Source organism: Mustelus asterias, chromosome 9 (genome assembly GCF_964213995.1).
Source record: "Mustelus asterias chromosome 9, sMusAst1.hap1.1, whole genome shotgun sequence".
Lineage (NCBI taxonomy): Eukaryota > Metazoa > Chordata > Chondrichthyes > Carcharhiniformes > Triakidae > Mustelus > Mustelus asterias.
Window position 1 is genome coordinate 4,095,756 of NC_135809.1, and position 18,618 is coordinate 4,114,373.

The following is an 18,618-nucleotide window of genomic DNA, read 5'->3' on the forward strand; positions in this document are numbered from 1 at the left end:
CAGGTTAAATTCCTACAGGTTTATTTGGTAGCACGAGCTTTCGGAGCGCTACTCTGAGCACTCACCTGATGAGGAGCAGTGCTCCAAAAGCTCGTGCTATCAAATAAACCTGTTGGTCTTTAACCTGGTGTTGTGAGACTTCTTACCTACCCCAGTCCAACGCCAGCATCTCCACATCATTTGTAATCCATGTTAATCTTAAAACCTGTGTGTAACTGTTAAACTAAGGGGGAGTAAAGGAGTATTGTATCCTTATCCAATTTTTTTATGTTTAATAAATGTTTTTTTTTCTTGTTGTTAAAACTAATTAGAGGTTCTGTAACTCTGCGCTGTTCCTCCATGTTCTTATTAAAAATAAAGTGAAAGTTACGGTCTTTTGAGCCAAGGTTCCATTCTGGGATTTTCCCATCCGGTTATAACATCAACTGGGATTGTAACACTAGTTAATCACTAGTCATTCACTACTTGGCTAACATTTAGCAATCTTAACCAGCTAATTGCTGGCTAATTAGACCCAATCAAGACAATTGTCACTGAGACATACTGATAAAATATCAATCAATTGGCAAGCCCCGAATTAGAAGGTTGACTTTCAAGACCCACTCCAGAGAATTGGCCACAGAAACTTGGATAACACTCCAGTGTAGTCCTTCAGATGAAACATTCAACTGAAACCCTATCTTCCCTCTCAAGTGGAGTAGATGGAATTATTTTTAAGAGCCAATGGACTTCTCCTTGGTGTCCTGATGGGTCAGGGTCAAGGGTTAACCTCAGCAGGACTGCAAGATTCCAGCAGTGGGGAGGGCTGGAAAATCCAGCCCATGATGTTGACTGAGTAAAGTGTGTCTGGGAGGAACTTTGGAACTATCAAATCTCTCTTTCAGTGGAGGGAGTGTGGATCTGTCACTGATTCATTGATAGAGATTGATCACTGTGATTGGTCAATAACCCCATTGTACCATGTGACCACTAGTATAGTAGAAGGTAAACCAGATTGACCATGGTCTAATTTTGTCTAACAATTCGGAGATGCGTTATTTATCAGAGAATGCCCTGTTCTCCTTGGAGTATCTCTGGAAAAGATGGGGCTTACTTCCTTCAAGGCAGTACTCGATGCGATAGCCGTCTAGCCCTGCTGCTCCAATACGTTCAGGAGGCCGCCACTTGAGTGATACGGAAGTGTCCGTCACCCCATCGCAAGCGAGGAGCGTGGGTTCACTGGTTGGTGCTGGAGAAAAGAAGCACAGGATAATTCCCAGCAATGAGGTTTTAGCAACATAAAATCATCACAGAAAATGAGGAGAGAGATTTGAGGAACTGCCTTTTTACAAATGATATCAGTGCAAACGATTGCCAACTTTTGTTCCAAAATTCATGCTCAGTGTCAGAAAACTGGTGAATTGGAGATCTGTGCGTAGCTTTTCAAAACTGGCACAAGACATAGAACAGGTATGGCCATGGCATCTACCTGACAACATGGAGAATTATCCAGGTGACACCAATCCATAAAGAACAGGATCAATCTAACTCTGTCAATTCCTATCAGCTGCCCCCTTATCTGTAAATTCAGTGAAGGAGTCGCCAATAGTGACATCCAAAACACCCCAATCACAAGTACCCTGCTCATCGATGCTTATTTGAGGTTCAATTTGAGCCGCCTGGCTCCAAAACACTCCACAGCTTTGACCCGGATATGGACAAAACAGCTGATGCCCAGGGAGTGGTGAGTGTAGATGTTCCGGATGCAACCAAATCAGGGACAGAGGAGTCTGAGGTCGATGGAGTTCAAAGCAAGAACACTCCCATAGCTGGAATCATACCCGACACCAAGGAAGATGGCTGAGATTGTTGGAGATCGATCGTCATGGCCTTAGTACATCACTCAGGGAAGCGTCTTCAACCCAGAATTCTTCAGCTGCTTCACTAACCACTGCCCCTCCATCATTCCATGATTTCATTGCTCTGAATGTTTAAGATGGTGGGAGCTTGAATTCTGCCATCTAAAGAATCACCTTTGCCAACTGAATGCACCGCTGCCTTTTTACGTTTCAGCAAGTGTTGATCGGCAAAAAGTGGGTCATCCGCCCCCGACTTGGGAGAAGGTCCGGCCTTGGAGAGCTGCTGGCCAGTCTGATTGGAACAGTGCTGCAGTGGCCGGAAGAGGCACTGCAACAAGCGTCCTGAGTCGAAGTCCCAGGAACCAGAGAAAAAAGTAACTGTCGGGAGTCCTGGCGGGAAGGGTAGAGAAAATCTGGAGGGTCGTGAAGGGGGTGATTGGTGTTTCCGGGGGTAAGCTGGTGATGGAGGAGGAGGGGGGTCCAGAGATCACTGGGCCTTAATGGTAAGGTGCCCCCATTCAGAGGGGGCTTCTGAGATGGAGGTACATTCCCCCCCCCCACCCTCACCCTCACCCCCACCCCCACCTCTACCCACCTGAGATCAAACTCTGTTCATTAAGATAAAAGCAAAATACTGCAGATGCTGGAATCTGAAAACCGAAAATGCTGGAAGATCTCAGCAGGATGTGGATAACATCCAAGTTCGGGTTGGTATACAAATGCCACATAATGACCACCTCGAACAAGAGAAATCTCTACCTTGATCTGCTCCTTGTTGAAACCCCTCCCCAACTCCCGTCAATATATTTTGGGTTATCATCGACTAGAAACTGAATCTTATTGATGTATCTTATCCAATTCTTACCTGGGGAGGCAATGGCCGAGTGGTATTATCGCTCGACCATTAATCCAGAAACTCAGCTAATGTTCTGGGGACCTTGGTTTGAATCCCGTCGAATGGTGGAATTTGAATTCAATAAAAAAATTCTGGAATTAAGAATCTACTGATGACCATGAAACCATTGTTGATTGTCGGAAAAACCCATCTGGTTCAATGATGCCCTTGAGGGAAGGAAATCTGCCGTCCTTACCCGGTCTGGCCTACATGTGACTCCACAGCCACAGCAATGTGGTTGACTCTCAACTGCCCTCGAGGCAACTAGGGATGGGCAATAAATGCTGGCCAGCCAGCGACGCCCATGTCCCACGAATGAATAAAAGAAAAGACCAGAGGAGGAATTGGGTAATCCGTGACAACTGATTCACTTTGAACCCCTCAAAGCCTCTCCACCATCTCCAAAGACTCAACTTGTAACCTGATGGAACGCTCACAATGGGCAACACCAGCCAGCACAGAGCAGTTTAGCATCTCTGGTGCACAGTGGCAGCAGAGTGCACCACTGCAAAGCTCACCAAGGCTCCCTTCCAAACTCACAACCTCTACCAGCTAGATGGACAGGGCAGCAGGAGCAGCAAGAACACCAGAACCTGGAGGCTTCAACAGGAGTCGCACACCATTCTGACTTTCACATTTATCACTGTTCCTTCATTGCTCCTGAATAAATTCCCTAAAACTCCCTGCCTACCACTCAGAGTCCCATCACCACGAGACGTGCAGGAGAAAACCCACCGTTTCTTTCTCTGGGACAACTAGAGAAGGAGAATATAAATTCCGTCTTTGCCAACATCACCTGGATCTTGGAAACAACAAAAATAAAGCCTGAACACCAAATTTTATGGAATCTTACCAAGGGGAACGAATGCCTTTGACGGCTCACTGGGTTTAGACATTCCAATGGCATTGACGGCGAACACACGGACTTCATAGGGAATCCCTTCAATCATGTTCTTGGGTTCAAAGGTCATTTCTTTGCATAGGTCAAAGTTGAGTCGCATCCATCGAGAGCTTTGCTTCTTTTTTCTCTCAATGACGTAACCTGAATATAAGGGAGAATGGCACCCGAGTACATCATCAAATAGCAGCAACTGATTAACAGAACCCTGTCCCTCTCACACAGCCCCATTAACACACCCCCACATCCATATAAAAGTGCAGCTCCTGTAAATTTCTTGAAATCATGTGAGAAATTATTGAGACAGAGAGCAGAAGGTCTTCACTCAGATTGAAAGAAAAACAATAAACCATAAGACGTAGGAGGAGAAGTAAGCCATTCGGCCCATCGAGTCTGCTCCGCCATTCAATGAGACCATGACTGATCTAGAATAGAATAGAGTCATCGAATCCCTACAGTGCAGAAGGAGGCCATTCAGCCCATCGAGTCTGCACCAACAACAATCCCACCCAGGCCCTATCCCCACGAATTTACCCTGCTAATCCCCTGACACTAAGGGGCAATTTAGCATGGCCAATCCACCTAACCTGCACATCTTTGGAGGAAACCGGAGCACCCAGAGGAAACCCACGCAGACACAGGGAGAATGTGCAAACTCCACACAGACAGTGACCCGAAGCCGGAATCGAACCCGGGTCCCTGGCGCTGTGAGGCAGCAGTGCTAACCACTGTGCACCGTGGTTCCCCTGATGTGATAATCCTTAACTTCACTTTCCTGCCTGACCCCCATAACTCTTCATTTCCTGACTGATTAAAACTCTGTATATTTCAGCCTTGAACATACTCAATGACCCAGCCTCTACAGCCCTCTGTGGAAATAATTCCACAGATTCACTCCCCTCTGAGAGAAGAAATTCCTCCTCATCTCTGCTTTAAATGGGGCGACCCCCTCACTCTGAGATGATGCCCTCTGGTCCTAGACTTTCCCACATTGAGAAACAATCTCTCAGCATCGACCCTGTCAGACCCCCCAAGAATCCGATATATCTCAATAAGGTCGTCTCTCATTCTTCTAAACTCCAATGAATTCAGTCCCAACCTACTCAACCTCTCCTCATCAAAAAATCCCTCCATATCTGGGATCAACCTAGTGAACCTTCTCTGGGCTGCCTCCTTAGCTAAGGGGCCCAAAACTGTTCACAGTATTCCAGGTGCAGTCCAACCAATGCCTTGAAGAGTTTTAGCAAGACTTCCTTGTTATTATATTCCATTCTTACAATTTACAGCTCAGGACATTCCCAAGCACTTTACAGTGAATTATGTACATTCTTAAAGCAGCCAGTTTTTAGATCTCAAACACATCTTCTGCTCATTATAACATCCGCAGTATATGGAAATATGTCTGCTGCACTTTCTGAATGAGTGAATATACTTCAGGGAATATTTCATTGGCTATAAGGCACTTTGGGGCAGCCTGAAGCCTGGAAAGACGCTATACAAACTCAGCTTTCTACTTTCATTCCCGATATTGAGCAACTGGCTGTGTATTTTCATTTCATTCCGAGTTTCCAACCGTGTCTCGGGCTCCTGAGTTACCGAGAATTGGGGAGCTTCCATCGTAGTTGGGAGGATTCCACGTCATTGAACACCAGTCACCTCCAACTTCAGTAACTATCGGCGGGGCAGGTGCATCTGGGATATCTATTGCAAAAGGCAGACAGATCCAGTATTAGTGCCATACTGTCACCAACAGCCATTTACAGGGTGACCCTGTTCACATACATAGAAACATAGAAACTAGAAGCAGGAGTAGGCCATTCAGCCCTTTGAGCCTGCTCCGCCATTCATTATGATCACCTCTGATCATCAAATTCAATATCCTGATCCCCCCCTCCCCCCCCAAATCCCTTGATCTCTTTAGCCCCAAGAGCTATATCTAATTTCTTCTTGAAATCTCACAATGATTTGGCCTCAACTACATTCTGTGGCAGTGAATTCCATACGTTCACCACCCTCTGGGTGAAGAAGTATACAATGTACTGGATTTATCGTCAGGACATTGAGGCCGGAATTCTCCCATCCTGCCCACCACTGGAATTTTAGCGGGCGGGTTGCGGAGATTGTGAAACACCATTGGTGGTCAGGTGGGAATTTCCTGCTTTTGGACCAGCATGGCCGAAGAATTCTGCCCTGAATGTTCCCACACACCGGGCACAATGGGCAGAATCTTATGTGCGATGCGGGTCTTGGGCTGCCAGCTACAGAGCCAGTGAGAAGCATGGCGTGAGTCTCGCTGCATCATGTGCCACTCAGGCACTTGACAGGCCAGTGGTGGGCCCTGTTCCAGAATCAAGGACCCCAGGGCAGAAGGTCCCGGCTGCTGAGGGGCCCTCAGTTTAATTGAACGGAGTGCCAGCGAGGAGGGGGTCCTTGCTGTCGGTATGCCACCAACACGCTACCTAAGATCAGAGCAGATAGGTCAGAGGTGAGCGATGGTGGGAGAAGGGCTGTATGGTAAGGGCCGTGGGGTAAGGGGTTGGCACAGCAAGGGTAGACCCCAGCTCTCAATGAGCCTCTGCCCCCCCCCCCCTTTCTTGATGCCAGTTCTGTCAATCAGGCCCTCCCCCCCGCTGCTCAACTAATCTCTCGCACCCCACCCAGGATTCCACACACAACCCCAAAAGGTTTTGTCTGTTGTACACCCGACATGGTGGTTTTGGGCTAATGCCAACAGTGGTGGGATGGGCCCTTAAGTGGGCATTAGCTGCCCACTTATGGGTCACAATTGGTGATGAGATGGTAAGACTGTCCACAGGCCTTCCTGCCATGAGCTTAGTTGGGGTGGAGGTGGTGGGGCCCCATCTGCCACCCTCCCATCTGACAAATCCCCTCTGCCATCAAACTCATCATGGGGAGGGACACAATATTCTGCCCACTTACTTTTCCTCTGAGTATTTTATATGATACGTCACATAAAACCTCAGAAAGTTATTTTAAAATGATCATAAAATGTGACATCGCTGCACCAGGTGGTAAATAACCTGGAATCACGCTTGATTGGCATCCCATTCACCACCTTATGGGCGGCATGGCACAGTGCTTAGCACCGCTGCTTCACAGCGCCAGGGACCTGGGTTCGATTCCCGGCTTGGGTCACTGTCTGTGTGGAGTTTGCACATTCTCCCCATGCCTGCGTGGGTTTCTTCCGGGTGCTCCGGTTTCCTCACAGTCTGAAAGATGTGCTGGTTAGGTGCATTGACCCAAACAGGCGCTGTGTGGAGTGTGGTGAGGGGAATTTCACAGTAACTTCATTGCAGTGTGAATGTTAGCCTTGTTGTGACTAATAAACTTTAACTTTACTTTTTAAACATTCACTCCCGCCACTACTGATGCACAGTAGCAGCAGTGTGTGCCATTTACAAGATGCACTGCAGCATCTGGTTTGGAGGGTAGGTCTTATGAGGAAAGGTTGAGGGAGCTAGGGCTTTTCTCTTTAGAGCGGAGGGGGTTGAGAGGCGACTTAATAGAGGTTTATAAGATGATGAGGGGGATAGATAGAGTGGACGTTCAGAGACTATTTCTTCGGATGGATGTAGCTGTTACTAGGGGGCATAACTATAAGGTTCATGGTGGGAGATATAGGGGGGATGTCCGAAGTAGGTTCTTTACTCAGAGAGTGGTTGGGGTGTGGGATGGACTGCCTGCTGTGATAGTGGAGTCAGACACTTTAGGAATTTTCAAGCGGTTATTGGATAGGCACATGGAGCACACTAGAATGATAGGGATAGCTTGATCTTGGTTTCGGACAAAGCTTGGCACAACATCGAGGACCGAAGGGCCTGTACTGTGCTGTACTGTTCTATGTTCTATGTTCCATCTCACCCAAGCTCCTTTGACAGCACCTTCCAAACCCACAACCTCTATCATCTAGAAGGACAAGGGCAGCAGGCACATGGGAACACCGCCACCTGTAAGTTCCCCTCCAAGTCACTATCATGACTTGGAAATATATCTCCATTTCTTCACCGTCGCTGGGTCAAAATCCTCAAACTCCCTCCCTAACAGCACTGTGAGTATACCTACACGTCAGGCTGTAGCGGTTCAAGAAGGCAGCTCACCACCACCTTCTCAAGGGGCAATAAGGGATGGGCAATAAATGTGTGAATAAAAAATAGTACCGCACATCTAGTCGATTGAACCTGTCTCTTACGAAGAGTAATCCACTTGCCTGCCTTCTGCCTGTACCAGCAATATATTTCCCCTTCAAATATTTATGTAATTCTCCTTTGAAAGCTCTTGCTGAATTTATAACCACCATCCGATCAGGCGATGCATTCTAACCACACATTGCATAAAGAAAGTTTACCTTTCCCCATGTCGTCCCTCATTCTTCCATCAATCATCCCCAATCTGTGGTCCTGGCTGCTGACCCTTCAGCCAATGGGAAAGAGTTTCGCTTTACTGACTCTATCTGAACCTTTCATGATCCTTTGAGGCCGGGACCACAAACTCCTCAATGTTGTCTGAATGGTCACTTACCCACCACTTTTATCTTCAACTGAGCGCTGTCCTCCCCGGCTTCATTCTGGACCACAATCTTGTACTGCCCCGAGTCATCTTTCTCAGCTGTCTCAATGACCAATGAGGTGTGGTCAGGGAATGATTCAGCTCTGACCCGGCCCCCTGTATCCATAATGGCCTACAGAAATAACACAGCGAGTGTAAATAAACCCGCACCACACAACAACAACCTGCATTTATATAGCACCTTTAACCTGGTTAAACTCCGGCTCAATTTTTAGCACTCAGTGAATTCTAGCACTCGCAGTAGTTTGGGTGTGGGGCTTTGGGGTTATTGCCGCGGGAAGTTTGAAGAGGAGGGAGTAACACAAAGACCACAGTGACAGGCGACAGCAAATGTGAGCTTAGGGCAGTTTCAGTAACTTGACAGAGGTGGAGAGCTGATTGGACAGATCTGGATGTGGATATAAGCACAGACTGGAGGATGACAAGAGCAGGGATGTACTTCTGAGGCTGTATAAGGTTCTGGTCAGACCCCATTTGAAGTATTGTGAGCAGTTTTGGGCCTGATATCGAAGGAAGGATGTGCTGGTCTTGGAAAGGGTCCAGAGGAGGTTCACAAAGATGATCACTAGAATGAAGAGCTTGTAGTATGAGGAATGGTTGAGGACTCTGGGTCTGTACTCGTTGGAGTTTAGAAGGATGAGGGGGGATCTCATTGAAACTTACAGGATACTGCGAGGCCTGGATAGAGTGGACATGGAGAGGATGTTTCCACTAGTAGGAAACACCAGAACCAGAGGGCACAACCTCAGGCTAAAGGGACGATCCTTTAAAACAGAGATGAGGAGGAATTTCTTCAGCCAGAGACTGGTGAATCTGTGGAACTCTTTGCCGCAGAAGGCTGTGGAGGCCAGGTCATTGAGTGTCCTTAAGACAGAGATAGATAGGTTTTTGGTTAATAAGGGGATCAGGGGTTATGGGGAAAAGGCAGGATAATGGGGATGAGAAAAATATCAGCCATGATTGAATGGCGGAGCAGACTCGATGGGCCGAGTGGCCTAATTCTGCTCCTATGTCTTATGGTCTTATGACGACACATTCAAAGACTTTGGTGAGGAAGTGGGGAGGTGCGGTTGGTTACGGGTGATGGTTTACTATGGCAGAATGAGAACGGGGTTTAGTTTTTGAGTTTGACTGTGTGCTGTTGAACCAGGGTGACTGCACCCAAAGAGGGAGGACCATTTAAAGTCAGGAAAGGGAAAACCGTATGGTCCTCATGTGAATGGGGTCAAGAAAATCTCAACAAATGAGCTGAAGATGGCAGGAAGGGAGATGGTACAGAAACTGGAAAAACTGCCAGCATTCCTCCTTGTCTGATATAGAACCCACCCATTGGCACTGTCTACACTTCCCACCGCCTCGGAAAAGCAGCCAGCATAAATAAGGGTCCCACGCACCCCGGACATTCTCTCTTCCACCTTCTTCTGTCAGAAAAAAGATACAAAAGTCTGAGGTCACATACCAACCAACTCAGGAACAGCTTCTTCCCTGCTGCTGTCAGACATTTGAATGAACTTACCTTGCATTAAGTTGATCTTTCTCTACACCTTAGCTATGACTGTAACACTACATTCTGCACCCTCTCCTTTCCTTCTCTATGACCGGTATGCTTTGTCTGTATAGTGCGCAAGAAACAATACTTTTCACTGTATACTAATACATGTGACAATAATAAATCAAATCAAATCAAAATGTTACAATCATAGCTAGGATGTGGAGAAAGATTAACTTAATGTGAGGTATGTCCATTCAAAAGTTTGGCACATTATCGGCTATAAATGGCATGTGTTTACAGCCGCTATATTGAGGCAAGAGCAGTGCAAGTAGCACATTTTTTTGATACTCATTCATGGGATGTGGGCATCACTGGCAAGGTCAGCATTTGTTTCCCATCCCTGGGAGGAGTTAAGAGTCAACCACATTGCTGTGGGTCTGGAGTCACATGTAGGCTAGAACAGATACAAACTTTTGGGAAACATAGATAGGAAGGAGCTTTTCCCCTTTGGGGAGCATATACTTAAGGGAAGGGGCAGGAGATTTAGAGGGGATTAGAGGAAAATTTTTTTCACCCAGAGGGTGATGGGAATCTGGAACTCACTGCCCGAAAGGATGGTAGAAGCGGGGACCCTCACAACATTTAAGAAGTATTTGGATGAGCACTTGAAATGCCGTAACATACAAGGTTATGGACCAAGTGCTCAAAATGGGATCAGGATAGGTGCTTGATGACCAGCGCAGACACAATGGGCTGGAGGACTTTTTTCTGTTCTGTAAAACACTATGGGGATGACTGGCGTAACTTGTGGGCAGAAGGGCCTGTTTATACTGTATTTTTTCTATGTTCTATGATCATACCAAAAAAATTCTAAGTGTCAAATGAGCATGAAAACGGGAGAGAATTGCACCCATTTTTTGGGCGAGCTCTCAGACGCAATCTTATGCCACTTAGTGCAAAAAAAAAGGCAAAGCGTGATTCATGCCAGTAGGTACAGTGGACGGAGTCTATTCTCACCAGAAAGCCAGCTGTTGACAGCTAGAGAGCACCATTGCGCATGCGCCTTGATTTCTAAGTGTTTTGTGTACAAGTGTCCCTCGCATTTAACATCAGCTGTGCTCTGAACAGTATATTCATAAATGGGTTAATTAAGGAGGTCACAATTTTAAATTATGTTCGGTTGAAAGGAGGTTTTGTGGTGCAGTGGGTAGCGTCTCTGCCTCTGGGCCGGAAGCTCTGGGTTCCCCAGAATCTGATAGTCAAGATGGTGCGTTCATAACGTGGTCAAACAGGCCGAGTATCGACCTGCAAATCCTTCCAACAACACCAATGGCTGGCGGCGAGAGTGGGAGAGATTGCTGGTCAGCTGTGTGATTGAAAAAATGTTGGAACTCATTTAAATGGCTGGGTATTTGGCTGACCTGGGCAGGTAAGAGAAGTGACTTACCTTTTCACCTTTCATCCACACAATTCTTGGCATTGGTTCTCCCGTGATAGGAACGTCCAGTCGCAGCTTGTTTCCAGCCACAACGACAATTTCGGGAGTCTTGGCAAGATGGTCAAGGTGGATTTTGGGAGCATCTAAAAAGGCAGTTTAAAAAGACAAAAATGAGACCCAGAAACTCTCATCTGAATAAACGCTGACTTGCAAACGTGGATGAGGATAATACTGCACTGAACATTGGTTCACTCTTACAATGCCTCATTACTGAGGGTCACCAACTTGGAATTGAAAGGAAAAAGATTCTTTGTTACCCAATTCGATGATTCTTGACATTCAATCAATCAATTTATCTTCCCCACCCCCACGCCCAATATTTCTGTGACCAATGAACGAGGTGTTTGAAACGGCCCATGTGATTTCTCATAGATGATCATAGAGTCCCTACAGTGCAGCAGGAGCCCATTCGGCCCATCAAGTCACAGAGTCATAGAGGCTCACAACATGGAAACAGGCCCTTCGGCTCAACTTGTCCATGCCGCCTCTTTTTTTAATCCCTAAGCTAATCCCAATTGCCTGCATTTGGCCCATAGCCCTCTATACCCATCTTACCCATGAAACTGTCTAAATGCCTGTTAAAAGACAAAATTGTACCCGCCTCTACTACTACCTCTGGCAGCTTGTTCCAGACACTCACCACCCTCTGTGTGAAACAATTGCCCCCTCTGGACCCATTTGTATCTCTCCCCTCTCACCTTAAACCTATGCCCTCTAGTTTTAGACTCCCTGACCTTTTGGAAAAGATAGTGACTATCGAGCTGATCTATGCCCCCATGTGATGGGAGGTGGGTGGCTCTGTAAGTGAGAGGACTCCATCCCCATTGGTAAATGACCTCTAGTTGGGTCTAAATGACACAATTGTCTGCCCGCCTCATTGGCGCCAGCTGCCGACTTTCTCCTCTATCTTTTCCTCGGAAAATCTCCCGGAGGTAGGACTACGTCAGGGAGCTGTCCAGACATAGCGCCCTCCTCCCCAACCCCACCCAATCTTCCCAACCAGCACCCCAGACCCTCTGGTCTCCAACCACATCTCCTTGGGACTGGAAATATTCAGCCCAATGTATCTAATGGTCGGCTGGCTTCCTTGTTATTAACCTCGATGGTTGGGCAGGTGTGCATGGCTGCCGGGGGTTCCACTCACCAATCATGCGAAGCTTAGCTCCCAGTTGCATTGAGTAACCGTCTGGGATGAAAGTGTAATCTCCATCATCTTCCAAAGTCATCTTTTCCACCACCAGCTTGTGCACACTTTAATTACAAAACACAACCCGTTAGGCTGTTGCCAAGGTCCCACACAAATTCACTAATCGAGAAACTGTAAAGCAGCAACTGTTCCTTTCATTTAACATTAAAGTTGTAACACTACATTCTGCACTCTCTCCTTTCCTTCTCTATGAATGGTAGGCAGGTAACTATAGGCCGGTTAGCTTATCTTCTGTAGTAGGGAAAATGCTTGAATCTACCATCAAGGAAGAAATAGCGAGACATCTGGATATAAATTGTTCCATTGGTAAGACGCAGCATGGGTTCATGAAGAGAAGGTCATGTTTGACTAATTTGGTGAAATTCTTTCAGAACATTACATGTGCAGTGGACAATGGGGAACCTGTGGATGTGGTGTATCTGGATTTCCAGAAGGCATTTGACAAGGTGCCGCATCAAAGACTGTTACATAAGATAAAGGTGCACGGTGTTAAGGGTAACGTATTAGCATGGACGGAGGATTGGTTAACTAACAGAAAGCAAAGAGTGGGGGTAAATGGGTGTTTTTCTGGTTGGCGATCAGTGACTAGTGGTGTGCCTCAGGGATCAGTGTTGGGACCGCAATTGTTTACAATTTACATAGATGATTTGGAGTTGGGGACCAAGTGTAGTGCGTCAAAATTCGCAGATGACACTAAGATGAGTGGAAGAGCAAAGTGTGCAGGGACGCTGAAAGTCTGCAAAGGGATATAGATAATCTAAGTGAGTGGGCGAGGATCTGGCAGATGGAGTACAATGTTGGTAAATGTGAGGTCATCCATTCTGGTAGGAATAACAGCAAAATGGACTATTATTTAAATAGCAAAAAATTGCAGCATGCTGCTGTGCAGAGGGACCTGGGTGTCCTTGTGCAGGAATCTCAAGGAGTTGGTTTGCAGGTGCAGCAGGTAATTAAGAAGGCAAATGGAATTTTGTCCTTCATTGCTAGAGGGATGGAGTTTAAAAACAGCGAGGTTATGTTGCAGCTGTATAAGGTGCTGGTGAGGCCACACCTGGAGTACAGTGTACAGTTTTGGTCTCCTTACTTGAGAAAGGATATACTGGCACTGGAGGGGGTGCAGAGGAGATTCACTAGGTTGATTCCGGAGTTGAGAGGGTTGGCTTATGAGGAGAGACTGAGTAAACTGGGGCTATACTCATTGGAATTCAGAAGAATGAGGGGAGATCTTATAGAAACATATAAGATTATGAAGGGAATAGATAATATAGAAGCAGGGAAGTTGTTTCCACTGGCGGGTGAAACTAGAACTAGGGGGCATGGCCTCAAAATAAGGGGGCGCAGATTTAGGACTGAGTTGAGGAGGAAATTCTTCACCCAAGGGGTTGTGAATCTGTGGAATTCCCTGCCCAGTGAAGCAGTTGAGGTTACTTCATTGAATGTTTTTAAGACAAGGATAGATAAATTTTGGAACAGTAAAGGAATTAAAGGTTATGGTGAGCAGGCGGGTAAGTGGAGCTGAGTCCACGAAAAGATCAGCCATGATCTTATTGAATTGCGGAGCAGGCTCGAGGGGCCAGATGGCCTACTCCTGCTCCTAGTTCTTATGTTCTTATGTGTTGTCTGTATAGTGTGCAAGAAACAATACTTTTTACTGTATACCAATACATGTGACAATAATAAATCAAATCAAATCAGATAAAGTTATGTTAAACTTCTGCAGAACCTTGGTTAAGCCACACTTGGAGCACTCTGCATTGGCCTGGACTCCAAATTACAGATCAATTAGCTTGAACGGCCTGATTCTGAGCTGGTAATTCTGTACTTTCACCTTCCGTTTAATGATTTCACCAACAAGGCTCAAATTATAACCTCCACTTCACAAGGGAAAACACATACAGATGAGTAAGAATTCCTTTGGTCACTCCAGGGTGGATTTGCCTGACTGTTTTTAAATTCACTCTCGAGATGTGGATATGGCTGGCATCACATATTATCCGTCCCTGCTGTGAGGTTCTTGGGACAGGAAGGTTATATGTTCATCCACAGGCATTTAGAATTAGAACTGGCCAAGCTGTTAAATGTGGATCCTTTGTTATCCCTTCCTAGTAGACTCTGTCTGCTGGTACATGTGTGTATGGCAGCCTCAAGTGGACAAAATGCACAATACAATTTTCAATGCACTGACTACACCTGCCTGCCCTGAGCAGGTTTTGGGCCCCCTTCCTGAACTGAAACAGTTTGATTAAACTGAAGCTACATATAAGCACAGACCAGAAGCGGATGGCAAGTTCCCTAAAGGAAATCTAAAATAAAAGCAAAATACCACGGATGCGGAGATCTGAAATAACACAGAAAATGCTGGATAAACTCAGCAGGTCTGGCAGTGTCCGTGGAGAGAGAAACAGTGTTGATGTTTCAAGTCCATACGGCTCTTTGCTGACAGACCTGTTGAGTTATTCCAGCATTTTCTGTTTCATTCTCTAAAGGAACCAACTCAACGGTGCGACGGCTTCATGGTCATGTTTACAGCCTAGTTCCAAGATAATGGGGGAGGAGCCCAGGACATCACATGTCCCTTTATCTTTAACAAAGATCTATAATTCCCAGGGTCTCCCTGGTCAGTGGTTGGGAGTGTGTGGGAACAAAGAACAAAGAACAATACAGCACAGGAACAGGCCCTTCGGCCCTCCAAGCCCGCGCCGCTCCCTGGTCCAAACTAGACCATTCTTTTGTATCCCTCCATTCCCACTCCGTTCATATGGCTGTCTAGATAAGTCTTAAACGTTCCCAGTGTGTCCGCCTCCACCACCTTGCCCGGCAGCGCATTCCAGGCCCCCACCACCCTCTGTGTAAAATACGTCCTTCTGATATCCGTGTTAAACCTCCCCCCCTTCACCTTGAACCTATGACCCCTCGTGAACGTGTTCCGGAGTTGAGACCGGAAGTACCTACAGGCCAGAGGAAAATATTTGAATGGGGAACAAGGGGAAATTCCCACCTGCTGTGGAACACTCATTGTGCCCCGGTTAGTGCTGGCCCCAGCTTTATCAACACTCAGAAATATGAGCTCATCCAAAACAAAGTCTCCTTTACCTGTGCTCACTGACCAACATTATCTCCCGGTCTGGCAACGGTTCAATTTGAAATTCTCATCCTCATTTTCAAATCTCTCCATCGCTTGCTCTTCCCTATCTCTGTAATCTCCTCTAGCCTTCTGGGATCTCTGTGCCTCTCTAATTCAGGCCTCTTGAGCATCCCCTATTTGAATCACTCCACCATTGAGGGCCGTGCCGTGCCGTCAGCTGCCTGGGCCCTAAGCTCCGAATTTGCTTCCTTAACCTCTCCATTCCGCATTTCTCCTTTAAGATGTTCCTTACAATCTGCCTCTTTGAGCAAGCTTTTGGTCACCTATCCTAATAAGTTCATAAGATATCGGAGCAGAATTAGTCCATTCGGCCCATCGAGTCCGCTCCGCTATTCGATCATGGCTGATATGTTCCTCATCCCCATTTTCCTGCCTTCCCCCCATAACCCTTCAACCCCATTACCAATTTAAAATCTGTCTAACTCCTGCTTAAATTTACTCACTGTCCCAGCATCCACCGGACTTTGGGGTAGCAAATTCCACAGATTCACAACCCTTTGGGAGAAGTAGTTTCTCCTCAACTCTGTTTTAAATTTGCTATCCCTTTCCTAAGACTCTGATCTCTCGTCCCAGAAATCCCCACAAGAGGAAGCATCTGCTCCACGTCTACTTTATCCATACCTTTTATCATCTCGTATACCTCAGTTTGATCTCCCCTCATTCTTCTAAATTCCAGAGAGTATAGGCCCAAACTGTTCAATCTCTCTTCATATGACAAACCCCTCATCTCTGGAATCAATCTAGTGAACCTCCTCTGAGCTGCCTCCAATGTCACTACATCTTTCCTCAAATAAGGGGACCAAAACTGTGCACAATACTCCAGGTGCGGCCTCACCAATGCCGTGTATAGTTGCAGCAATACTTCCTTACCTTTATATTCTATTCCTTTAGTTACAAATGCCAACATTCCATTCACTTTCTTTATTATCTCCTTATGAGTTTTGGTCTCAGAGTTTGTTTGGTAATGTTTCTATGAAGTGACTTGGGATGTTTTACTGAAGGGGTTTTGTTTGGGAGCTTATAAGGTGCCCAAGGAATTTGGCAGAGCAACTAACACTCGAAACATCCCCTGGTTGGACTGTTCACGAGATATGGTCTGAGAGAGTGAAGGTGAGGACTCATTGCACCCTCCCACCCCCCCCGCCCCCCCACCTCCCGCCTCCTCGTGCCACCACCATCCCATCCACTGCCCCTCGCACAACATTACCCACCCTTCCTGTGGCGTCCCACTCCAATGGGCACTGGTCAAAGGGTTAATCCTGACATTATGAAGCAACAATCAGAGCAACAAAGCAGAAGAGTTGAAATTATAATGTTTTTGCACTTTGCATGAAGGCAGCTAAAACATTTCATATTGTTTGATTGATTTATGGGTTGGGTTTATGGATTGATTAATAAGGGGATCAGGGGTTATGGGGAAAAGGCAGGAGAATGGGGATGAGAAAAATATCAGCCATGATTGAATGGCGGAGCAAGACTCGATGGGCCGAGTGGCCTAATTCTGCTCCTATGTCTTATGGTCTTCTGGTCTCCATTGGCAGCCAGAAGGTGTGAGGACCCGAGTTTGAAATGCAGCTGGAGATCCCAGTTAGCTCTCATTTCTGATATCAGTAAGCTGTGCCAGATGGAGGGACAGGCGCTGGGGGCAAGCAGGGGCTTATCAATGGCCCATAGCTGAAACAGGTCAGGTAAAGGGGCGAGACCAAGGCTGGGATTTTCCCATCCCGCTAAATGGGACTTTCAGCTGGTTTGCTGTGACAAGGCTGGAAACTCCTGGACCAAGACTTTTAGGTGTTTTACATCTCTGGCTGCTCAGGACCAGCGTACATAGGAGCAGGAGGATGAGGCCATTTGGCCCCTCAAGCCCATTCCACCAGAGGAAATAGTCCGCCTCTAGCTGTGCCTCTAATTCCTTTTTATTTACAGATTTTTGAAACTGAATTCTTTTTTAAATTCATTCACGGGATGTGGGGGTCGCTGGCTAGGCCAGCATTTATTGCCCATCGCTGAGGGCATTTAAGAGTAAACCACATTGCTGTGGCTTTGGAGTCACATGTAGGCCAGACCGGGTAAGGATGGCAGATTTCCTTCCCGAAAAGGCATTTGTGAATCAGATGGCTTTTTACAACAATCGACAATGGTTTCACTGTTAGGCTTTTAATTCCAGATTTTTATTGAGATCAAATTTCATTATCTGCCATGGTGGGATTTGAACCTGGGTCTCCGGAGCATTACCCTGGGTCTCTGGATTACTAGCCCAGTGACAACACCACTATACCATTGTCTTCCCTAAATTAGCTATTTGTATTTCTTTCCATTGACTCACTGGAACTCAGCTGTATTAATGCAGTATTGGAAATGGGGTAATAGGCCTCGCGTGGGAAACAGAGAGAGAAGCAGCCATAGAAGAGATCACAAATCATTAATAAAGCACCATTGATTTTTAACCAGAGTCTGTCCCGTGTATCACATCTCCAGTAGACAATGAATCCAAATTCTAAAACTGCTCTGGTGAGATCTGGAACCATCTTCCCTTAAAGCGCTGGTGATGGGCTTAAAATATCGAAGCTTCCAACTCAACAATGAATGTTTTACAGTCTAAATTGACAGCTAACAACATTTAACACAAACCGGAATGTGTAACGTGACAGGCAGCGGAAACAGATTCAATAGTAACTTTCAAAATTGGGTAAATAGTTGAAAAGGAGAGGTTCTGTAGGGTTACAGGGAAAAAGCAGGAGGAGTGGGACTAATTGGACAGCTTTTTCAAAGTGCTAACATCAGCATGATGGGCTGAATGGCCTCCTTCAGTGCTCTCTGTTTCCCTGAATTGGGAATGAAGATTGGTTAGTTGGTTGTAAGTGACGGTGAACCTCACTTTTTCCGGTGAGTTATTTTGACGTGTTCGCCCGGGTAGATCAGTTGACCATTCTTGTACCACTTTCCGCCCACACTTGCTTCTGACAGTTCACACTCGAGCACTGCCTGCTGGCCAGCCCGAACCACTTGATCAGTTAGATCCTGTGTAATCTTCAGAGGTTTCACTGGGGAGCAAGGA

At 46.4% G+C, this 18,618-nt stretch overlaps 1 protein-coding gene across 7 annotated transcripts in view; it reads right to left on the reverse strand.

Moving 5' to 3' along the window:
* Positions 1 to 18,618, reverse strand: part of mybpc1 (myosin binding protein C1) — a 134,430-nt gene that overhangs the window by 52,642 nt on the left and 63,170 nt on the right. For all 7 annotated transcript variants that reach the window (XM_078219537.1, XM_078219536.1, XM_078219533.1 and 4 more), the window contains 7 exons: positions 18,439 to 18,604; positions 12,353 to 12,459; positions 11,158 to 11,291; positions 8,171 to 8,330; positions 5,228 to 5,332; positions 3,587 to 3,775; positions 1,094 to 1,228 (listed from right to left, as the gene is read on the reverse strand). In XM_078219537.1, the coding sequence (XP_078075663.1) occupies positions 1,094 to 1,228; positions 3,587 to 3,775; positions 5,228 to 5,332; positions 8,171 to 8,330; positions 11,158 to 11,291; positions 12,353 to 12,459; positions 18,439 to 18,604 (996 nt within the window). The remainder of the gene's footprint in view (positions 1 to 1,093; positions 1,229 to 3,586; positions 3,776 to 5,227; positions 5,333 to 8,170; positions 8,331 to 11,157; positions 11,292 to 12,352; positions 12,460 to 18,438; positions 18,605 to 18,618) is intronic.